This window comes from Apteryx rowi, unplaced genomic scaffold (genome assembly GCF_003343035.1).
Source record: "Apteryx rowi isolate R43461 unplaced genomic scaffold, aptRow1 scaffold_214, whole genome shotgun sequence".
NCBI lineage: Eukaryota > Metazoa > Chordata > Aves > Apterygiformes > Apterygidae > Apteryx > Apteryx rowi.
In genome coordinates, this window is record NW_020448464.1 from 848,647 (window position 1) to 873,899 (window position 25,253).

At 35.3% G+C, this 25,253-nt stretch overlaps 1 protein-coding gene across 1 annotated transcript in view; it reads right to left on the reverse strand.

The window, feature by feature from the left end:
• Nucleotides 1–2,548: 2,548 nt before the first annotated feature.
• Nucleotides 2,549–25,253, reverse strand: part of LOC112965401 (guanine nucleotide-binding protein subunit alpha-14) — an 86,841-nt gene continuing 64,136 nt past the window's right edge. Inside the window, exons 3-7 of the mRNA XM_026064354.1 lie at nt 9,333–9,487; nt 7,533–7,661; nt 6,100–6,229; nt 3,840–3,993; nt 2,549–2,739 (exon numbers count right to left, since the gene is read on the reverse strand). Coding sequence (XP_025920139.1) covers nt 2,549–2,739; nt 3,840–3,993; nt 6,100–6,229; nt 7,533–7,661; nt 9,333–9,487 — 759 coding nt within the window. The remainder of the gene's footprint in view (nt 2,740–3,839; nt 3,994–6,099; nt 6,230–7,532; nt 7,662–9,332; nt 9,488–25,253) is intronic.

Sequence of the window (25,253 nt, forward strand, 5' to 3'; positions counted from 1 at the left end):
AAGAGAGGAGTAAATTGGTTAAGTCTCCTCCTGCAAGGAGTAAAAAATGTCCATGCCACTAATTTTTTAACTGACTAGCTCCTAAAAAAAAAAAACAAAACAAAAAAACAGAGGCTGAAACAGAAGCATGACTGCTGGAACAGCCATGATGTGAGAGGACACTGGAATCCAAGAAGGCAGAAAAACTGAATAGTTTTTTGCTGCTTCTCACCCAGATTTTTACCTGTGTGGGTTTTGCTTTCTTGTCGTATCAAGCAAATTCAGAATAATGTACAGAAGTATGGTTTTGGTAAGTGCCCTAACCATTGATTTTTGACTGTTCCTTGTGAGGTGTGAAAGATACCATGCCTGTCATATTGACAGGGCCTGTAAAATGGTGGCAGTCTCACCTTTTGCAAAGCCAGACTCAGAACTGATGTTAGCAACGGGCTCTTCAGACGGACAACAAATGTTGACTTGGATATGAAACAGTTAAGAGTTTAGATGTTTTCCCCCCAAATCCCTAGGGGGGCTCCAAACTGGGCTCCAAGCAGGTCAAGGGTTTTGGCATGTCACATGCTTTTCTTCCATCAAATGTGCTGTCCTAGAAAAAGTTTTTTTGTCTTGTTTTTTATGTAACTGGAAGTTCTGAAGTAAAGAAAAAAATTTTTTTTTTTTTTGAGCAACAGTGTTTAGTTTGGAACGGCACAGCTGAGGATGTGATGAGGTTAATTCAAATGATGCCAGCCTTTCTCAGTGAAGGTAGGGATGATTTATGGACATGAAAGATATAATGCACAAACTAGCTATTTTATTATTCTGAGCCTCCTGTTACTCCTCTTTGGTTTTTCCTAGTTCAACAAGTGTCACTGTACCCTGTACCTTATTCCAGGGCATACTACACTACTGCACTGTTGCCTATGTTGATTATTGCAATTTAGTCATACCAGCAAAAAAAGTAGAACATGGGTATAGGTAAGTGCTTTTCTTTCACAGAAAAACTTTAAAGGAATGTATGAACAGTCTTCTAGAGCTTGTTCCAACCCTAAAAAGAACGAGCTTAACAAGTGAATCAAATGTTATAGGTTGAACACTCTTTCTTAAGAAATGGAAAAAGCTGTAGACATACTTTGCTTTTCTGTACTGCTGTAGAAAAGGGAACTGGGCTGTTTGATTTGTGAATCATTAAACATTTTTTATGGATAGTGAAAGGTCAGGCTTACTTTTCACAGGACTGAGCTGCAGGAGCTATCTAGCTGGCTGAGTGTACACAGAGGCATTACTCAAACTGGCAATCAGTATAACTTGAGCTTTTCTGTGCTGTTCGGAAATTACTATTTTATGTTGATATTAAAAAACATTACTGTTATAATTCTGCTTGGAAAAATTGTATTTTAATGTATTTATATGCAGGAGACTCTTACCACATCTTTTGGGCAGGATGAATGTGAAAAAAAGGCTGTTCTACTAAAACAATCTCCAATACTAGTGTTGCTGGCTTAGCTGAAAAAGTGCCAGTGACTGTCATGAGTCTTGCATGTGTAAAAAGCATTTTCAAGGCTGCTGATCTGAAAATTTTTGACACAGCGAGCAACAATTGACTGAAGTGCTGGCATCTTTAATGGAGGTTTGTATCTGGGCAGGGTGTGGAATAGATCAGATAGATAATGCTGGAAATCTTCTAGAGGTGAGGTTTTACTGCTGTTTAATCCATGCCAAACTACCTGTGAAACTCGATGACAGGAAATTGAAAAGCGCAGAAGTGGAGTTCCTGTACTGACACTGAGGAATTCAAGGCCTAGTTTATCATCACCAGCAGCTTTGTGGGTGACCTGCTAGTTCTTCCCATGGCAGTGAACACTGAGAAAGTTTATTAAACACTTGATGTTTTAGACAAGCTTTTCCCCTTAAGAAAAGAATGAATTACATAAGCTACCTGCAAAGATCTTAATCTGTCATTCTGTTAACTGGGGAAGATATTTTATTAGTGTTAGGCACTTGAACAAAAAGGCAAAGAAAAAAGCAAGAGTCACCAATAATTAATTTTCTGTAATGTTTCCAAAAACATTAATGGTTTTGGCATATCAGCTCTATGGAGAGATGCTGCTAAAAAGTGTAACATGTTTACTCAAGTGTTTCAACTACATTGCTCAGACATTTAAAAGCATCTAGCCTCCTAAAATAACACTAACTTGTCATTTGTAAGGCATCATTTGCTAAAATTTTTATAAGCTTTGACTGTAAATGATAAGTGAAAAAAAAACCCTGAAGCTAGACAGCAATGTAGTTATGTACATTCTTTTAAATATGCTTAATTCCAACATCTGTCGAAAAATAACTCACAGCCAAAACTAGTATGGGAAATACGAAAATAGTGTTTTAAATTTATACCCTAAAAAAGTAAACTTTGAAACTCATTCATTAATCCATACTTCTTCAGTAAATATAACCCCCCCCTTACATTTCTGTAAATAGTATTTAAAAAGAAAGACACCGATTTTTCTTTGTATCGACGCAGGCTATACTATGAGTAAATCACACTTTGTGGATGCAAACAAATGTTTTGCTTTTAAACCAGGTTGAACTCCCTTAGGTTTATTTGCAGGATCGTGTCCTTGACAGCAGCAAAGACAAAGCGAATATTCTCTGTGTCTGTGGCACAAGTGAAGTGGGAGTAGATTACTTTCTCCTTGTCTGGATTCTGATCCTGATACAGCTTCAAAATGAAGTCTCTGGCAGCTTTGACATCTTGTTTAGGTCCTAGTCAAAAAGCACAATTAGTATTTTTGAACATTTAAAAGATACACATCAGGAGAGAACCTCATGGGAGTATCTGAATAGGCTAATTTCATATTTAAATATGGAATAATTATAAAGGCATACTCCCTGTTGGTATTTTCTCATTAATGTATTGGTAGGGCAAAACTTAACTTATTATACTACTGCTTTCTAATACCTGTGGAGCTTGCTTTTTTCAAAAGTAAACCATATGATTCAAAGTAATTACTACAACAGCCTACACATCTGAAGTTATACAGCATATTTTTATAGTTTGCTACATTGTTGTAGTCTATCAAAGACTGTAAGTGAAATCAAATTGTTCTTAAAATACATATCATACAAAGGATTCTCTTTGGCCAAAACATGAATCTGTGTTTTCCCTATAGCTATTAAATCATTATAATTCTTTTCATCCTTAACTGTAGGATTCAATGTGATGATACATTCTTGCAGTATAAAACAATGTTTTAAGTAATGGGAGTGATCAGTGATTATTTGCCTCATTCTTTTGATGCTGTAGTATCAGTAACATTTGTTCAGGAAAGTCATTCAGGCTGCTTTTTAACTTTGCACTTTTATACAGACCCACAATGCAAAACTATACTGTGGATTTTTACCGTATAAAGAGTTAGATTAATAAGCATGTTACCCAGGTTTTCCCCCATCTTGGCTCTTGAATTGAAGATGATTAGGTGAAAAAAATGCTTCTCATCACTTAGTAGTGATAATATTTGAAATGTATCATGCTTATTTAATTCAAAAAAGGGAAGAAAATAATATGTATTAGGATAAGAATAAAGACTAAATGAAAATGAATTTTCCATTCCAATGCTAACAGAATGGCTGCAAGAAATGTCTTAAGACCCTGTCCTCAATGTTCCAGTAAAAAAAAAACAAAAAAAAACCCTGCTACAGGAAAATTCAGCAACTTAAGTTTTTATTTGGAAGGACAGCATAGCACAGGACAGATATCAAGTATTTTGGATAATTCCATTCTCCTTGCTCAATTTAATGAGGAAAATTTGACTGATTTAAATATGACATCATATTGTGAACATAGTTCTGAGATAAATGCTTACCTGTGTATTCAGGAAAGTAACTAATTAGATGGGAATACATGATTTTCTCTTCTAGAAGATCTTTTTTGTTTAAAAACAAAATGACTGAAGAATTCAGAAACCAGGGGTATGTAATGATAGTTTTAAATAAGGCCTTACTTTCTTCCATTCGATTCTACAAGTACAAAAATTAAGTTATACTCTCTAAAGAGTAGCATATACAAATCACATCAACAACAGATCATAAAGTTTTCTTTAGAAGCTTGTTTAATATTACTTTTACTAAGCACAATTGCAGTGCACTGGCTGACTGTTACTCTTGGTGTTTTATACCCACTCGCTCAGTGAGTTTTGCATTACAACTATGAATAGCATGATAAGACATGAAATTCAAGGTAAGTCTCAGTAATGGAAATTATTTGAATTCTTGTATGAATTAGTAAGCAACCCTGGGCTGCTCAATGAGAGCCTCTACTGACCTCACAGTGAGAACTGAAGCAGGGTATATTAGGTCAAATACCTGAAATTAGCATATTCTAACATAGCTAAAGGACAAGAGCATATCTACTCATCTATATTAGTAATAAAGTGTGGTCATGCTGTCCCTTTTAAGAGAGAGCTAGCTAAGGAACAACAAATTCGGACATTACTGGCTGAAGTGCCTGGACAAAAACTTGCAATGAGAGTTTGTTATTTTTCTTATTTCCTAATTTCTAAGGTGAAAATGGCAAAATTTCCAAGACTTGTGGAAGGAAAAAGAAAATTACTTACAGTAATCAAAGTTGTTTATGCATTACAAGAGGAAAGGAAACTTTGAAGATGTTGTGGCACTTCAGCAACTGAATCAATTTGAAAAATGTTAAGCAGGACCTACAATGTTAGAGTATGCTTTTCGTGGTTCAAACAGATCTTGGGGCTTGGGGACCTTAGATTTTCAAAGGTTTTAGGAATTTAGGGAGAATGCTTGAAGGCATCCTCATACTTCAGGATGTAAAGCAATCTCTACCAAAAGTAATGTAATTCCATCAACATGCTTTTCTCTAATTGGCTACTTTTGGTTTTTTGCATCCTCCACTAAAACATCTGGCTACTGGTGATGACAGCAGTCTAAAACAGATGGGGAGCTCATCTTACATTTTCAAATCTTGGGAAGGAGCTAGATTGTAAGTTACTCTACCTCAATTCTCTTAAATTTGTGCATATGTTAATTCTGAAATTTCAGGGACTTGCATGGGTTCAAGGAGGAACAAAATTGACCCTGTAACTACAGAAGTGGGACAGTACATTAAAGGTGCTAAATATTCAAGAAAATTTAGAGCTTTTGGGGAATGTGTGTCAGTTAAAACAGCAATGATTCAATAAAAGCTTGATACACAAAGAGAAGAGGCCATATACTGATGCTGCAGTATTACATAACTTGTTATCTTTGGTTTGTGCACAGCATGTATCAAGGTGACAAAAAGAATCTAGCATAACAGTGTGTTCTACTGTTTTTATATCCAGTATTTTCCTGGAGATAGATTGATATTTAAAAAAGCATGGTCTGCTTCACATTTTTATTAAGGTCACTCACATTCAAAGAGCTTATAATCAGCTAGCCAAAAGTTTAAATTAAAAATTAGTTTGTATCCCAAATATTTTAACTTGTGCTGTTCAGAAGGCTTGGAAACAATCTTGTATAAGCCGTTCTGTAAGGGCAATCCACTTCTATTGTTAAAGATTTCCTAAGTTTTAATGAAATGGATGAAAGAGTGCAAGAGAGTAGGATAAATCTGCTGCCATTATGAAAGTTCTTAATCAGTATACCCATTTCCCTCTTAAACAGTGTTTGAAGCAATCAATATAGTCAGTTCCCTCTTAAACAGTGTTTRAGGCCCACAGTTACAGTGTGAATTTTTCAATACTTACTGTATTTTACATACTACATTTTATAATGTTTAGGTTTTTGAATCACATATTATTTAAAAAAATAATTACAGTTGATTGAGGCAGTTTTATTTGTTTAGAGATATTGCTGATACTCAGATCCTCAAACATTCTGAGACATGGCTTAAGAGTACTTAGATGATTTAAAACATTTAAATCTTGTCTTTTAAGACAGAGTTCACTTTTTCAGGTAAGCTGCTAATTTAATACACCTTTGTGGACTTACTGCTTGATAAACTTCTTAATGTAATTCTAGTATTTGCAAAATGCATTTATAAAATACATGCAACTGCTGTCTGTCTTACAAAAGCACACATCTTTTTCTGTACCTAATTTAGATACCCCGACTTCTTACCTCATTGTCACATTCTGCCAAGACTTGATCATATTCACTTAATGCAACTAAGAAAATGATGGAAGTTACACTTTCAAAACAATGAATCCACTTTCTTCTTTCAGACCTTTGGCCACCTACATCCACCATCCTGTTAAACATAAATACAGTCAGCATTTTAATTGTTTTCATAAGATGCTTTAAATATAACAAATTGCCTTATAATAGCTTGCCTACTTGAGATGTTTGAACCATGAAAAATATATCTTAACTTTATATGTTATGTTCAATATTCAAACGTGACTGACTTGAAGTGCCACAACTTCCACTGTGGTTTAGTGTACATACATAAAGCATATATGCCATCTTGAGGCACAATAATGCTGGTTCTTTCTGTGTTGCTGAAAGTTTTAGCACAGGCAGATTTAAATATGTTCAGTTTGGTTCCCTGCATACTCCAAAATTAAAAACAAACACAAAAATCACCTGTGTAGTCACATTTACATACTCACTACTAAAAACAATCAAAATGCTCAAAAGTATCGTAATTCCATATTAACCTCCTAAAATTTTGCAGAGAATTTCTACACATATTTTCACATTTTATCCAGGTTAAAATGTTTCCTAGAACATGTCCAAGAAAAAAAAACAAAAGTCACAGTTATACTGCTTCAACAGTGTGTTTTCACAGTGGATTCTGTGTCTTAACTGCAGATAATTTCATGACAAAATGGCTAGTTTGGTGGAAGAACATCTCTAATGATGCTAGTGAGAATTCTGCAAGGGAATTCAAAAATATGCTTTCCCTTATAAAAATCAGAAAGCCCAACTGTTACAGTAGTTTGTCCAATACCAGATAAGGTACTTTTAAGGTGCTTTATATGATTTTTTTTCAACTTTAGGAGCACACTTGTGTTCCTCTCGATCCCACTGAATATCAGATCTTTATGCATTATATGGTAGGAGGTATCTGCTGTCACAAACTTTTTTTTTTTCTTCTTCCCCTCCTCCTTCCCTCTATGTTTCCATCTCCCTTCCCTGTCTTTATCTAACTGCAAGTCATCAGTTCATGGGAGAGGCTTTATCAGGTCTGCGGCCTCTCTTCCAAAGGGCTGCAGCAGTAACTGTTGGCTCAAAATGGAATTAAATTATCTTCTCATACAGGAACTCATACATTATTTCAAATACCTTCACTCTTCACCCCCCACTTGCATTTTTAATTAAACTAGCTGTTCAGAATACACAGTAATTGGACTGCTTGGACTCAGAAAGGTTTTTGTTCATGTAAATTCAGTAAATCTCGACCAGAAAGTTTTGAAACACCTGGCAAGTTACTGTATTAAATTTGGAGGCTGACAGCACATACAAAAAGCTTTAAGAATCTTACAAGTGAAGTTCCAACAATCACTTTCCTAATACAGTTGTATATGAAGTCATCTGATGCTCAGTCTTACCTAAATATAATATTTTCTAAATCAAAAGGATACTCGATAATTCCTGTAGTTGGCACTCTGACTCTAAGAACATCTTGCTGAGTTGGCACAAATGAGGGCATAGCAATACGATCAATGTCAGTAAGATAACTGAAAAGTTAAATATATAACAGAAACAAGATTAATGAAATGTCATAAATTAATCATACAGCTTCAAACACAAGGTACCACTGTCAGCAATCACACTAGTGTTCCCACAAAAGTAGCTGGACAGGAATCCAGTTGTGCATGGACTAGAGTAATTGTTGCTGGCATAAAACAGTATGTTCCAACCTGATTAATACCAGTCAAAAGAGATGCTGCCTGAATACTCTGTAGACAAATCAGCCCCTACCCAAAATGATGAAATTATTTAATTTTGTATAAGCTTTGCTCTATCACTGCAAAATAAACATCGGAATTGAGATTTGAACAGAAAATATAAATCTTAATCCTAGCCATAATATTTTTCAACAGAACTATCCTCTGTAATTTCATTTGTGATGCTTATAGCACACAAAAATGTGAAAGTTTGCTGGACAAAATTCAGAAAAGTAACTAATGGAAAGCACTGCAAATGTGGATGCTTCAACATTACACATTTCTATATAAAACATAATACATTTAGCTTTCCCTCTGCTCGCATAGTCATTCTTAATTTTAGCTTCCTCAGTTTCACTTGTGCTTTTCATAGTTAGAATTAAAATCTAGGATGACAGTCTTGTGCCTAAATAAAGGAGCAGTGCATGCTGCAAGTCAGACACACAGAACTGATGCCTGATATTCCTGTCTGCAATCTCTCTTCTCACCACTAGAAGGCAACAGTGGAACAACCCAAAGTGTAAAAATATGTTTCAAATTGTAAGAGGTGTTGTAGCACAAACCTTCCTTTATTTAAGCAAAACCTTTTTAGGCAAAAGAGGAAGAGCATCAATGTATTCTCCCCTTTCTGCTCAATCATCCCTCAGATTTGGACACCAAAATCAAAAATACTCGAAGAAACATACCGCTTATCCATTCAGAAAAGATTTCTCTTACAAATAATAAGAAAATTCCTCCTCTCCGACAATTACAATTGAGGTCTGAATAACAATTTGCTATATTAATAGTAAAAGAAAGATGTACTCAAATTTAAAATAAAAATAATTTTCAACTGTGGCTTATTTCATAGAAAGTGAGGCTAGAATAGATGATTAAGTGGCATCCTTCTGCTCCAAGGCAGGATTAGTTAGAAATAAAACAGACAAACATCTGTCAAGAATGATCAGGTTGAAGACCCAGGAACAGATTGTATGTGTAACCATAAATGTCTAATCTAAATCTTCCTTGCTGAAATTTAAACCTGTTACGTCTCAACTCATCTTTTGCAGACACAGGAAAGTAATTTTCTGTTCTCTCTAAAGCAATCTTTTTCACAATTGAAATTCAGGGAAAGCTGGGGGAGGGGCATATCATCTTCATTCTTATTTATATCCTAAACTTTTCACATAACTATGAACTGTCTGACCTGCCTGCTTGTTGTCAATGTATTTTGTACAGCTGTTCTTCATGATTTTCCCCAAGGGAAACTTAGTTATGTACCAGCTGTATTGACCTCAGAACTGGGAGGACTAATGGTTTGAGTATGTTCAGAAAGCCAAAAATTAGTTTATTACTCTGGCTTAAAAGTATGTTGTTTTTCTCAGGCCAACACAGGTATCGATAATAAAATTGGAGCGAATCTACCTCTTCAGTAACTTTTGTGAAGTCTGAATTGCCCTTATAATTAGACAGTGTACTTACTACTTCGCAGAGTCCGAGAGCTGGTATTCCCTCCGTCTGTCATAGCACTCTTGAATTCCTGGGTCTTCCCAGAGCTTCTTGATTGCTTCAACTTGTTTTCTTTCCAGCACTGTCACTTTATCCACTTCCACTTCTCCGATCATCTGAGCATTATCCTAATCAATTAAATGATTACATTATTGTGAAAAAGGTTTGCTAACAGTCAGCATGCAGAACACACTTTCTATTATAATCACTCCCACATATAAGGTTAAGCATCAAAAAGAAAGCTAGGGAGAACACAAGTGATTGTAATCCTTGAATGCATTTAATTTTTTAAGTCAAATGATACTGAATACTTTAACCAAGTTAGTCTTGCTTACTGTTACCCTGATGTGATTTTTTTTTTCCCAGAAAGGGGAGCTCTGCACAGTGAAGGAAGAGCTCTAAAATTATCATTTTTAAACTTGCTGTATTTTAATCCCAATTCATAACAGTAGTAATTTTTCTAAATGTCTATTACAGCTACTTTAGCTTCTGGTTTGTTCTGAAACAAAGTTTGTGGAGACAACAAATTTCTACAAGGTGTCTTCTATTTAATGCCTGTCTCATTGAGATACAGCCAAGGTACTCTATGGAAAAAAATAATTTTCTTCGCTCTTTGCTGGTAGGTCTCCAAGAGCTACCACAAAGACAAATATATGTTTTGCTGTTAAGAAGGGAAACAAAGGAATCTATCATCTCCTCTACAATTATTCAGCTGGGTATATACTGACATTTCAGAATACCTTTTGAACTCTGGAAAAGTATTGCTCCAAAATGCATTTAATTTTGAAATAAATTAATTTATTTAGTGTTTGGAATATAACAGATTGTTTACTATGAATCTAGTTTGCTAATGCTTTTGCCAGTACATTGCTAGATATCATCTAGACTTGAATTTACATCATCTTTAAAAGCAAAGTAAGGTTTCTTCCCTTCCTCATATTTTAGCTTGACAAGCAACAAACAGTAAGGTTGCATACAGTAAGGTTTCTGTTTTGGATCTGGGTTCCTAACTAGAAAAATCTTGAATACTGGTAGACTTGTATTTCTACTAGTTCAAAATGAGAGGGACATTAGATAGAAAACAGGACCCTTAAAGCCTCCGTTATCTTCAATTATCATGGAGAACCACAAAACTATGTAACATAGAGCCAAATAACTCAAAAGCGACTTCTCCATGCTTAGTTCAAATTCATTTTAAATATTGTAAGTCTATAAAACGTTCTGAAAATACTTTCTCCTGAGTTTTCATATTAAGATTTACAATACTGTCATAATGCCTAGGCAAATTTTCTCTGATTAGATTTATCTTTAATTTTACAACTATTCTGTTACATAAAATTAGAAGATCTATGCATATAATAAAAATAGTACCTAAAAACTTTTAACATAACCACTATAATTACATTCTTACACTGTGAATAGTTAATCAATCCACAATAGTTTAAAACACAATATGCTATAAATACTGTTGTTAGTATTTCTTTCTGCTCCTTTGCAGACATGTGATAGTCCATAATAATTTTTACCTTAAACAGTGTAACCATGTTAACAAGACAGGTAATATTGTTGATTGAATAGATTTTGCTATTCCTTAATTATTACATCAAATACTCAGGACTGATCTAGAACAATAGGGGACGAGCTCAACCTGTGACTTGTATCTGACTGAGGCATTGGATATAAGGCAAGATACTACAGACCTGGCATTCTAGCAATAGCTTGTGCCCATGTTTCCAATCTTATCTGTTGAAATACAAGTGCAAAATAATACAGATTAAAAATAACTCTTCCTTCACTTTGCTCAAGTCACAGAACAGACAATCTTTTCCAGAGCTTTATCAGAAAGCTTCTCTTAGTGTGATTTTTAACATCCAGTATTAAAAGAAGGTTGTGGAAAACACCATTTAAATGATGATATCTTTAGGAGGAATAAAGACTAACTTCTTGTATTGTTGTGTTAGCACACAGCAGAGAAATTCATTTAAGAGATCTTTGCAGTTTTTTTTTTTTACCTAAAATAAAYGTTATTGTTTACATAATTACATTGAAATTCTTCAACATTTTAAAGATTTCAATAAAGACTGCTCAATTTACAATGGTTTTTGATAAGGGATTTTTTTGCACATATAGATGAAAACCTGATACAACAGTGGCAAATTGTTCTACTTAGAATTTTTCAAAATTATTTTTTTGTTAACTTTAAGATGAAAGCCATCTGGGGGAGAAGGGAGAGATCCTTCTTTCATGGAGGGAACTACTTGACCTGCCCATCAGAAAAGCATTTTGACCGGGGCTTCATTCCATACACAAACTTTGCACGTGTCTAAGAGGGCTTCACATAGCTGCAGCTGCAAAACCAACCCTGGTTTATGTTCCTTATGAAAAGAAATACTTAAAAATTGTCTACATCTGCAAACCTCAGACATCTTACCTGGTCAAGTGCCTCTGTGAATCCTTTTGGGGAAAATAATTCAGGTTAATTTTTCATTTCATAGCATTTAATAAATAGCGCTCAACATTGACAATGCGTCCCTCTCTTTTAATTCAAAGAAAAAAAATTCTTCAAAATCAACTAATCAATCAAATGAAAAATTACTTACAGCACTATGTGATTTTAGCATCATTCTACTGGCATGTATTCTTCATCCTCAGTAAGCAAGTCCATTACTATTAAAAAATGTCTCTGGTATGGATTGCAGGCAGATAATATGACACAAAAGCTAGATACAGAAAACTTGAGTTTCCTTAAAACACAGTCATGAGGATAAATGAGTAATCTTAGGAGACAATAACATGCTATAATCCAGCCATGAACTGACAGAAAAGGGGATAAGACTCGAAATACACGCTAAGGGCCTTAGAAGCAGCAGAAAGTCCTTCAAACACAGCAATGAGAGAGTCCTGTAGCTTCTGTACTGGGTCACCTTGGCATTTCTGGGGCACGGTGGGGGCACGGTGGGGGGGAAGGGATAACAACTTAGCACTAATAGCAAATATTCCTCATAAGTAACAACCACAGCCACGCAAGTTATTTCAGCCTCTGACTACTGTATTGATTGAAGCAAATTATTTTTCTACACAACTGTGCTAAAGGGAACTGGATGGCTGGTTGTACATCTAGTTTTAAGTAGCTTTGACTGTCAAACATTTATACTGTTATAGTTTATTTGCAGATATTCTGTTTTATTCAAAGTCAACACAAATATTTGTTGCAACTGAACTGAAAATCTGCAAGTCCCAGCAAAATTAAGTAAACCCCACAAATTCTCTAAATGCAGCTCTTTCAGTGGATAATAAGAAACAGTTCTGATAATCAGGACTTTTTTTTTTTTTTTAATTCTTGCATCTACTGTACTGAAGGATTTTTGATGATTTTTGTTGTTACTGGTTACAGCCCTTTAAGTCCAATAAAACGCATTGCCTTTTTTTTTCCCTCTGGTTAAACACTGTAAAAGGTAATGGAATCATGCTACGTTACACAAGGCTTATGGAGTTTGTATTATTCTTCTGCAGAATCCCATGACAAGGAGTTCTAGAAAAGGGTTATGAAATCTTGTCAACACTTAGTAATAATCTAGGTTTACATTTCAACAAGTATATTTTGATATTGCCAACAACATACCATGAAAGTAGTTTAAATATCATGAAACTTCATAATGGGTTTTTGGCATGAAGCGGTCCTGAGTGTTTCAAATGGACAGGGTCATGTTTTAAAACTTTCCACTGCAACTTTAAGTGCACTAGAAATTTAATTTTCATTTCTCTCAAAGCAAGAGTGGAAGTTGATGCAATTCTCACATGCCACTAAGAAGTTAGACCAAGAACCATCATGAAAATATATAGTATTGTAATACAAGAGTAGTAGGTGCTTTAGAGAAAGAACAGAAAGGACTTATTAATGTGAGAAGAAAACAAAACGAAAAATATCTACAATCATTACAGACCAAACCAAGGAACAAAGAAGGGGAAATGCAAACCAGCACAAGCACATGTTAACAATGTCAGTTATTGGCACAGAATTTTTTTTTAATGAAATACAAGCAACAAATAAGTTCCAGAATTCACTCTTAATTAAAATATGTATAGCACATTATGCTCTCTTTAAACATGGTAAAAGGAGGAACAGCAGAAGCAGCATTAAAAGTGCTGTAAGATTTTACCTTCAATATCCCTATTGTGAAGCTACATTATTTCAGGGTGAATTTTTTTTTTTTAAGCAGATCTCTGCTTTTAGATGGTATGGTGCAGATAGAGAAAAAATACAGGTGACAAAACAAAGGTAACTTAATTTTGAGTACAACAGAAGTATAAGAGTATACTAGTCCTATTTAAAAAAAAACAAAAACAAACCTCTGTGATCCTGAAAAGAAAAAGGATCATGTATAACAAAGCGGAAAAAGTATTTGGCAAATACATTCAAAACATGTATTTAAGCTGCTTAAAATATTAAAAATCTATTAGCCTTTTAAAAATCTATTATACTGGTCTACAGTGGAAATGAAACTGAATCCTGCAATTAAAGGCTAACAGACAATGTACCACAAGGGATACTTTAGGATTCAATCATCAATTTGTTTTCATCCAAAAGGTATATTAGAGAGAAATAAAATAATCAGGAGGGTTCTTGAATATTCCTTTTCTTTCACTTCACACAGTAATACCACTGGGTAAAAGCAGCTTTCTCATCTTTTGCAGAACTGCCAAGAAACTGTCACAATGAATGTATGTAATACTAAATTCAGCTTTTAGTAAGGACAAATCTTTGCCGGACAAGAAATGGATAATACCGCAAATGACAACTGTCACATTTTTTAATGGAGGAATACATTTTATCTCCAACTGTTACATGTGAAGCATAGCACTGATTATTTCAGCAAAGCTGTGTTTGGAGGATCTGAATCTCAACACTTGGAAAAAATGTTTCATTTGATCCTTTGCAGCTATGATGTCCTATCTCTAGGGAAACTGAATGTTAAATCTAACGCAAGAAAATGTCTTTATGTATTACTTACTGAAGCACTTCGTATTTACAAGGCCTGAATTTATTTACATTTATTTACATTTTATTTATTTTATTTATTTACTTCTTCACTCATAACCTAGATTATTACTCCTTTAAATAGCTTTCGATGAAGAGCAGTCTGCTTTGGAGCCATAACTACGGAAAGTGTTTCCTGTTTCCTAAACACCTACTGGTAAAGGCAGGAATTATTCATTAAAAAAGTACTGTGAGAACAAATGAAGTCCCTATTTTAATAAGCATTTGCATCTTAATGCCCTTTGCACCTACAATCATACCTCAGATCCCGATTCATTTGCCTGGGCAAAACAAACTATTAAATGCTCTGTAAAAGTAATACTTGCAAGCTTCACCAGGTTCTAACAAGAAAACCCAAGTAGGGGTGTAATTTGATTCAATAAACAATATTTATCAACAGATATTTAGGTACAACAGGAGATTGAAATTAGCATGCCCTGTGAATAGGAAGTTTGTGTCCATTGATAAACAGCAGATTTTGTATCTCGTTTCATGTTTACTTTTACAGAGCCACTGAAATACAGATTATCCCTCACTAAAGAATATATAGAAATATGCAATTAAGTACTTGTCTCCTCTTCATACTATTGTTAAGCCTGTAAATTGAACTCTTTTCCAGTATAATTTATTTTGAAAGTCCTCACGTTTTACTAAAACCATGTTTGCATTCATTTTCATTGCATTTTTTAAAACAGTCCCATCAGATAATTTGACATATTGAATAGGGTGTGTTTAGTCTTTAAAGAAAGAAAATGAGAATGCATAAAATGGAAAAGAAAAAAACCTAAGATTTTATAATTCAGTACAACTGGGATGGGAGGCTGCTGTTCCCAGGCCATATATAGTTTCAGTAGAAGTCGTTAACAAGTAACATTTTAAGTTTTACTATTAAAGTTATGCAAAGTGTTTTGGGGGGTTTTTGGGGGGTTTTTTTTTTGGTTAAAAAATTCTTTGGAATGGAACCAAATAGAAACCCAAATGCTTAATGTAATCAACCTCAGTACTAGCAAGGCTGCTGTACACCAGGTTTTGCTGAATGACAAGCAGTGCAAAATACAGCTCCTCAGATTTTTATCCAAGCCTGGTATCTTTCTATCTCAACTTCTAATTTTGTAGCAATTACTTGGATGAATGCACTGACGGACCTGTCAAATTAGCTACACAGTCACCTATGATTGCTTTATCTAACTGGGTGAAAGATGAACCAAGTATGAACAAACCAGCTTAAAATTAAGGAAGATGAAGCTCACAGAAATGACTGTGCTGTACATAAAATGTATACACTGCTGCTCTTACCAATATCACTTTATGACCCTCAGAGGGAAAAAGAAGGTAAGTACTCTCAGGTAAGACTGAGAGTACATTAGGGTTTGTTTCAGTTTTTAAGTGAAAGAACATTATAAAAGAGGAAAATTAAGAGAGCTGAAAAGATCAGGGGACTTTGAGACTCAAACATTTAGAGTTAGGACATTATATTCTTAAGATAACTAAATTTTGCTTGTTTTGCATTTTCTCATTTTTCAGCTTTAATAGCGCATTGCTTTATGCATATCAAAAGGCACCTTGCCATAGTATGGATAACTGGATAAGAACTGTAAGCTCAACTGAGTACATTTTTGCAAATTAAAAATAGTGAGCTGATATCATCTTGGTCCTGCACCAGCCACAAACCATTTAGCATAAGTCTTGATTATGTCTTTCCTCCTGAGCCTATTCGGTCTGCACTTATAGGCTGGAGTAAGCTTGTGCTGTCAATTTTGCATCATTGTTATTACCAGCCCATCTCCCATCTGTGGTAACAGTGGCAATGGTAAAGACTGCACCAGCTAGCACTAAGCAAAGCCACGGCCAAGCAACACAGCAGTAAAAGTACCAGCACAAACTGCCACCTAAAGCTCAATTAGCAATGGGAAATCTTTGGCAAAGAGCTGTCTGGAAACAAGTCAGATTTTATAAAGCTTAATGGATTATCTTTGAAAGGATAAGAGAAACACAAGATGTTTGTTTCCATCTTCACAAAATGAAACAATTTACAGTTAATCTTTAAGTATATTTGCCTTTTGTTAGGTTAAAATATGTGTTTAAGTGTGTAAATGTTACAGTCTACTTCTTCAAACACAAAAGGAAGAGTTGTTTCTGCAGGAGTACATACATATAGACTAAAACATAAATGTACATACAGAAATACACAAGTACGTGTGTATCTCATTTGTGACTTCGAAATCTCAGATTTCCAACACTTCAAGTTCAGTTTCCAGGGGGAAGGGAGAGGGAAAAAGAATCAGTTTAACATCTGCAGATACAATCAAGTGACATTTTGTATTTCTTTCTTAGCTGGTTCATTTTTCTACTCTACAGTAGACAGAGACCATTGTTTGGCACACTGTAAAAAAATTTGGGTCACAGCTTGATTTAATGATATCCATTCGAAATGGTGGTTTTAATCTTTTATGCTTTTTTGTTTTCTTTTCTTTCCTAAGTACCCATTGCCATCAGACAGGGATGGTTTTAGAGAATTGTGTTCAAGAGTGAGATGTATACTCTTTGCCTTACTTACTTACCATAGTATGTTTAAAAAGAGGGGGGATTGTCCCTCTTATTATAGCAGTCAGTAGAAAGCATATATTGACATGGAAGAGAAGTATTACACTTTTTAACTGTCTTTTGAAGGAAGAAGAGGCTAGACAGCTAGAAGAGTGCTCCTCTCCTGAAGAATTAAAATGTCTCCTATAAAGCAGAATTTTCTAATGGTCTGTTAATCCAAGTAGAGTTCTTTATACACATTATTGATGTGTATAAACTGTGATAACCTGTCATCTTTGTAGAAAATGTACGCAGTGCTAAAGTCTTCAGTCCTGTTAGAGACAGAGCATGACTGCAGGCTTGCAAATGGAACATTGTTTCCTGTTAATGTAAATGATCATTGAAATCTTATTTGTAAGATTAAGCACAAACTTCACTTTCAACCTTCAAGTAATGCTATCAAGTTCAAAGTTAAGAACATATGTAAGTTTTCACCAGGCTGACACACAGCTAGCATGCCAAGTTTCTGTTTCTTAATAAAAACAAAAATGGGGGGGGGGGAGGGAAGTTGCTAAGTTCCTTTGAAAAGTCTTCTTTCCTATTCCTTTACAGTATTTATCTCATAAATAGAAATAGACTCTTAAAGATAAATAAGGACAAGCTCCATATCCTGAAGGCTTTGAGATTCACCACCAGCACTCACAGGAGGAAACAGAAGATGGTAGTTGCTGGTGACTCCCTTCTGAAGGCATCTGTCCGCCTGCCACCAGGCTCCAGGCATCACCAGTAACTGAAAGGCTCCAATGGAGCATCTGCCCATGCCTCTTCTCTGTGTGGACGCTAACAAGTTTCCTGGAAATTTCTTTTGAACACAAAGACGGCAACAGGAAATTCTGCAAACAATGATCTGGGACTTGAACTGAATCACAAACTGAACATGAATTAGAAATACCATTTTGCAAGAAAACAAAAACACAGAACGCTCAGATGTATGAACAGGCAGGAGTGCACATTACAGCACATTTAGCACGACAAAGCTGGGACATACTACTTTTGGTTCTCAGTGCACACTTCAAGAATGAGGTGGACTATCAGACTGTCCAAAGGACAAAATTAAATTTGCAATTAATACTTAGGAAACATGGCCTGACAGATAAAATGGAGAGTTGAGCTATTTAAATGAAATATGAGAAGAGACAACAATCATCCCCCCCCACCCCCCCAAAAAAGAAAGGTAAAGATGCTGCTACTGTACAAGAGAAGGGGAAAAATCCATTCTCTCTGGCCATAGTGGATAGGACAAAATGGTAATGATAAGCCGTGGAAGAGACTGTGTGAATGTTAAGAGATTGTGTTAAACAATTTGCATTACTGGAGATCTTTAAGAACAGGTTACACAAGTCTCTGTCAAGAATTGTATCAAAATGGTTGATGCTGGTATGGAGTAGTGGGGAGATAGATCAATGAGGCTCTCTCTAACTAAGGAAAAAACAATCTGCTTCTTTCTGGAGACAGTTTTTATATTATTATTTTTAATGGAATATCAGCTAGTAATAGTCTTTCCTAGACCATTCATAGTTTTAAGATCTGATATTTTATGATCCATCTAGGGTAGAAGTTACAGTATTCCACTGTTTCTTTAATGTGTGACAACTGGAATTTGAGAGGTCAAGAATTTGCCTTTTTTGTGTCATGTCTTTGGACTGCAACACCAATATTCCTGGAAGCAAGCTAAGGCTACACAGGGAAGAATAAAACCTTTACAGAGGCAAGACTATTAAAAYAGGTACAAGTAAATATATACCTAAAACAACATGCATCTTAGTTTGGCTTTGTTTCTTAGTTTTAAAGCACTAAACAATGGTAAGCTTCTAGTCATCTTTCTAGGAAGTAAAAACAAGAAAAATCACACTACATCCTGGCCATGTGGATATGTTCCCCTGTGATTATTAATCATACTTTTCTGAGGTCAGATATATCATCAGTTGTCTGGTCTCTTTGTGCACAATTTCTTGTTTTTGGTGCCTACTGTGAAACTCATATCTCTATACTGACAGTTTTGGGGAACTTTCCTGACATTACGAGGAGTCATGGAAACAAAACTGTCCATTTGCCATGCTAAGAGCAAGAACAATGAATTATTCTCAATTCTTTCATCTTGTTCAATGTATGTATTTAACATAAGTATTGGCAATATGCTAGCAACAGGAATCTTGATACAAAAAAGGATTTGGTTTGAAAAGGGGCCTAGACTGACTAAAACTACCTTCTAACTGGAAGCAATGCTCTCAAAGCAAGCCAGGACCAGTTCTCAGGTAAGGCTGTATCAAAACAAGTACTTCATTTAAAAAAGAAATCCTGGTAATACTTTGAAGTTGATAACATAGAAAATAATTCTAGTAACCGATTTGACTGCATGATATTGAAGCACATGGTTGGAAGTGTGTTCCTGAGCATCCAGAGACACCTACATAGTACAGGATATATTGAAATGCATTTGAGAAATTCCATCCCTGTTTTCTGAGGGGAGGACAGCGTTAAGAATTTCTCAGAAGCATTACACTAGGACGGTGGGGTCTATGTTTATGCTCTTTATTAAGAGATCAGCACATTTTTGCTAACCTAAAACAACTGGCACTCACAATAAATCACAGAATTTGAAATATACTAGGGAAAGGTTTTTTTCTTCTTTTAAACACCATGCTCAGATCTCAGTTTTTTTCCTCTCACAGAGTCAAGACAGAATGGTTTATCATATTCATTTAAGCCTGACTTCCTACCACAGATAACAATAGTAATCATTTTATTGCTCATACATAATTTTGGCTTGAGATGTCAGATCTTTATATACACTATCTCTCTTTATGTAAACACTTAAAGTGACAGAAGTGCCATTAGTGAGGTCAAAGCTGTTCAGTTTGCTCTTTCATTCTAGTACAGATTTCTCTAGCTGCACCTTTCTATTGGCTGTTTGAAAACAAAGTCTGTTGCTCCTTTCAGGTGCCTCCAAAACACAAGCTGGTCACCTCTGAGCTTCTCTATAGTGAACACAACTGACTGCATTTCCTCAGTCAGTATACTAATATGGTATATTTTATATCCTCAGATCAATCTCTTTTGAACTTCGGGGTTAACAGCAAAACTGAAAGCAAGTCTTCAGTAGTAGTAGCACCATGACTATTTAGCAAGATACTACTTTCTCTCTGCTCCTCAGCTCCCCTGATTACACGTCCAACGGTGAGGTTCTTTCTCTTGCATACGATATACAGAAAAACCCATATTTAACCAATTATCTGATCTGATCCCTAATTCTTTTTTGAAACATAGATCGATATTCTTTATTCTTAAAAACAGTCTATCATATTTGCCAAAGCTGAAATATTTATAAAATGGGCTTACTCAATTTGTTTTATCTTATTCAATGTAACCTCATTACTTATAACCCCAGAAATCTGAACACTTGCCAGAAAAGATATCAAACAGATTTTTGCAGCCTACCACCCTTTAGCCCTTTGTTATGCCCATTTATAATTAGCATTTTCCCACCTTTCTTTTAATCAGCTAATCTGGTCTAATTCATTTAGTCGATTTAAGGGATTGCATGTCATGCTTCTTCATAGAGAACTCTTTGCTTATTTTAATCTTCTATGGGGTTTCAGAAATATGGTTGACTCAATGCAATTCCCCAGCCCACCCTAAGGAATCTCATTTCTGCTTATTTTTCCTCATTTTCTGATCTATTTAGCCCTACAAACAATAGTACTAAAATACCATTAAAAGAATATTTCCTCTCCTCCACAAATGGCAAACACTAGCAATCTCACATGAGACATTCTCCTTGAGATTTCAAGCGGAAATCTGACTAAACATCAGTTAATTATATTTGAACCTAACTGAATTGCTAGCAATTTCTGAAATTAATCTGTCATTGATATAGATGTGCCCCTGTTGGACAGAAATGATCAGGAAGTAAAGAAGTTATCGGATTACCAGAAAGATAAATAGGCAAAAATTATTCATCTGATAATACCGTATGTTTTTTCAAGAGCTTGTAACTTCTACAAGAAAAAAAAGAGAATGAGTGTAAATTATATTTAAATGTCAAAACATACCATCCAATATCATTGTATTTTCACATGTAAAACTGGCAGGTTACCTATTAATATTATCCATTAATATTGCACATGAATGTTTGAAATGTTTACTCCATAATCTTCACCACTCACAGACTGCTCTGATCTCCCAGATAGTCTATTTTCTCTTTTCCAATTAGTCCCTTTCCTCTGATCTTGAGCATATTATCAGAGATAATGCCAAGAAGATGCCACTTATTTGAGGTTCAGGTTCTGTTCAGGAAAATTTATCAACTTACTGCCCATAGTGTGCCAAAATTTACAGTTTAATTAAATCACATATAGAAGATACAGATCAGAAATCCATTTCTTCTTGCCAAAGATATTTTTAAAAAACCTTGAATTTTGTTCGTCTTCAGGATTCTTTGGTGTAAGTATGGTTTCCAGAAACTTAAAAAAAAAAAAAAAAAAAAAGACAAGCTCTGATATTCCTCATTGTTACACTTGTTCTATTTGCACTGGACCTGCTGAATTTCAGTAGTTACACATATTTTAATCAGTGGAGTTGCAAATAATAGTACTAAAAAAGGACAGCTTAGACAAATCATAGTAAATAACACACTAATATACCACTGTTAAATCAACTAGCATTATAAATTAATGCAACTGAATTTCTACACGCATTTCCCAGAAGCACCTAAGAAAATAAATTAAACTGAATTTTGATCCCCTTAAGAGTAGTACGGAAATACATTTCCATAACAAACATTGTTACCTTAACTGAAGCAGTCATTCTGATTATCTAACTCTGGGCTAACTTTGGATACAGAATTTAATCCAGCAAGTCCTATACATAACTTCTGTTTTATTTATATTGTGAAGAAAAGGCAATCAAGTTCAATGTGAAAGATTTCAAGGAATTTCTCTACATAACAGCTCTGGGAATGCAAGCACTAACGAGGCCTGCAGAGGTGTGGGTTTGGCACTCTCCCCATGTTTGGGTGCAAGTGCACTCTCCCTTGTACATCCCTTTTCTAGTATTCTCTTACCACCGGCTTTTCCTTCACCAGGATACTTGTAACAACTCTCTCTTTTATCCAAAACATGCCAGAACCTAATTTCCTTTGTGCTCTCTAGCCTCTGTACATTAGGCTGATAAATGTCAATGGGCTTAAAAGTTAAAGGGGGATGAAGAAAGGCAGCCAGGCAGTGAGATCACAGAATACTTCTTACTAAAGAAACCAGACTTAATACTTACAAAAATTATTGCTGCCTTACAAAACAATAACAAAGTCTTGTGAATTAGTCACAGTTCATTAAAAGTTTGCTACAAGGAGAAAAAGTATGCTTCTGAAATACATGATTCACTTCTATATGTGCTTAAATCAGGGAGAACATTTCTGTGGGCAATTTTGATATTGTTGGTTTGTACACTTATTCCACCACTGACTGCAATGGAGTCTTTCCAATTTGTAGTGGCTGCTTGCTTCTCAAGTGCGAAAAGCAAGAACAAAGTTCTTTGGAGGTACAATATGTGTAGATTCCTGAAAGGAAGGAAGCAAATTCATTGCAAAAAGTTGTGATTAGATAACGTTCATCTCAAATCAAAACAAAATAAAAATCTTAGCAGCTGGCTAAGAATAGGAAATTCATCCATGTCTTAGTTTCCCTCGCTGGAAGTCATGAGATTCACAGATCCAGAAGCCTGTGGCTCTGTTTTGCACAGCGCTGCATGCATAGCAAACTTTTGGATCAGCAGGAGAAGTAGGAGTCCTGTTGATAGAGAATACTTAGAGACTTTCCAGGCTGGGGAAGAGTTTCAGTTAGTGAATTTGCAGTCCGGAAGCAAAACAAATCAAGCCCAAGTATTAAGATGAAATAAAAGGATCTTCTGGCAAAGCAACAAATGCAACTATTAGTCCAAGAAAACAAGTTTGCAGGCAGAACTTGGATATATTTTCTTATTTCTAAAATGTACAGATTTAAACCCCTGGAATTTTCATAGTGACATCTGGCCAGGAGAGGAGGAAAGTGAAATAGTTATTTACTGATGTGGCTAATATATACCTAAGGGTTACTGGGGTAACAAACGGGTTTTCCCATCAACTGAAGACACAAAAAGACAGTGATGTGGATGTTTAACCCCTACATTTTGGTGGAAGTTTACTAGATTTCCCCAAATAGAGTATGCATGTTTCCACCTGTTAAGTACCAAAGCTCTGAAGGAACAAACACTGACACTGTCAGTTAAATTTCATCTTATTTACTGGTGCAGTTCTACCATAAAATACCTTAGCTACTTGAAAACAGAAAATACTCTTCTTCCTTGGATTCTAGAGGATGAAAACACATCATGCAGAGAAAGTTACACAGTGAGTAAGTATAAATAACAGTTCAATTCTGGATATTTAGAGTATGCCCAGATTTCAAGAACTGAACTGAATTCAGTCTTCCTACATTCCTGCTCCATTCTTATACTCCAGTGTATACAGGGTTAGCTTCTCTGGCAGCAGGAGACCAGATGAAGATGATTTAGACATTATGACAGAATCTGGAGCATCTCGAAAGAAAAAATGTCCATCTTTCCCACAGCCTCTCGACATAAATGCATGAGAAAACAAGATCTACTACTTATCTCTTCTCAAATAGCTCTAGACAAAGCCTGACCTATAAGCATCTAAACTACACAACTGCTGACAAATGAAGCCCTTCTTGGAAAAAAAAGGTGCTTTCTTGAAATGGATTGTCAGTTGGTCTCTATACACAGTTTCCAATCCCTGCTGAAAACTGCATTACTTGTGACACAACAAAACCTGACCTGCATAAAGAAAATACATGCCAATACACACCATTGGTAGGCACCTTGAATCAAATCATGTGTTGTCTCATACTTAAGATGTGCGTGCACATCCAACTTAAAAATAGTAATAAAAAATAGGTCATAGCCCTTGGACACTCCACGTTAAGAGCATCTGGAGGAAACAGAATTTCTGGCCATCTTCAGTTTCTGCAACATGCTAAAGCAACAAAAGAAGCAAATACAGCACAGTTCCACTGATAGTGATGCCTCTCCATAGTTGCTCATACAACACACAGTATTCACCCACCGCTCTATAAAAATGTTTTTTAAACCAACTGGACATTTGCAAAGTATTTAACAATGCACACCACACTTCAGTAATTCATATTTATTAGTATGTGGCCCTACTAATGTACTTACACCACAAGAACTATTTGCAGAAATGTTTGTGAAATGTGGACACTTTTTTTTGAGTGTGCTTCACTAAGATCTTAACAGTTCCATCAGAGCTGAGTGTGATTATTTTCACAACAATGATAAAACCACTGAGAATAAGACTGATAAAACCATTTTTATAATATAAAAGATGGCTCTGAGTTTTCAATTTCCCTGTCTCAAAGACTAGCTTTCAATAGATCCAGAGGCCAAGGGAATGCAGGTGTCGTGGGATTTGGGTTTTGTCCGGATTTTTTTTTTTAACTGATGTTCTGACTAAGGATATAACATGAAATGCATTAAAGCGAAGATATCACTTCTCACTGAAACACCGCATATCACTTCATTCAGTATACAAGGGAATGTGTGTTAAAGGAGTTACCAGGAAAAATGCTTCTTGAAGAAAACTTAAGCCTCAACTGGCAATAGTTTAAATCTGCTGGATGATTCCCCCAAAAAACTATTTTAGTTTACAAGTTATCTTTAATATTCCAGTCTTTAGTATTAACATTTTAGTTGTATTGCACTACCGCTAGTTCATCCAAATTCCTCCTGCGTTCTTTTTTGAAACACTGAATCGACCATCATCATGCAGTAATGCAGAACTGTAATTTCTAAAGAATTTTAAACACAGGAAGTACCAGATATCTAACAATATCTCACAATCTGCTTTACCAGATATCCAGTCCATATCTGTAGGCGTAATTAATTTGGATGCTGTTGCTATCTGAACTAAAATGAACTCCAGGTCTTTTGATGTTCACCCATTACTAAAGCCTGTTTTTAAGGACAATGTCCTTGGAAGTACATGCTTTCCTACTGAGCCAAGCTGCTCAGCTGTCTAATTTCCTTGCTAAGTGAATTCCTTGGATATTATCTTATGTAGCACTGTATGGGTACACTGTGTTGTACAACAGGTGAATGCTGCCAAACAAAACATGTCCCTACCCAAAGAGATTACAGTCGAAAGACACTTCATACACCTCACAGCCCACATGAACGTGGTGTGCCTTATACCAGGCTTC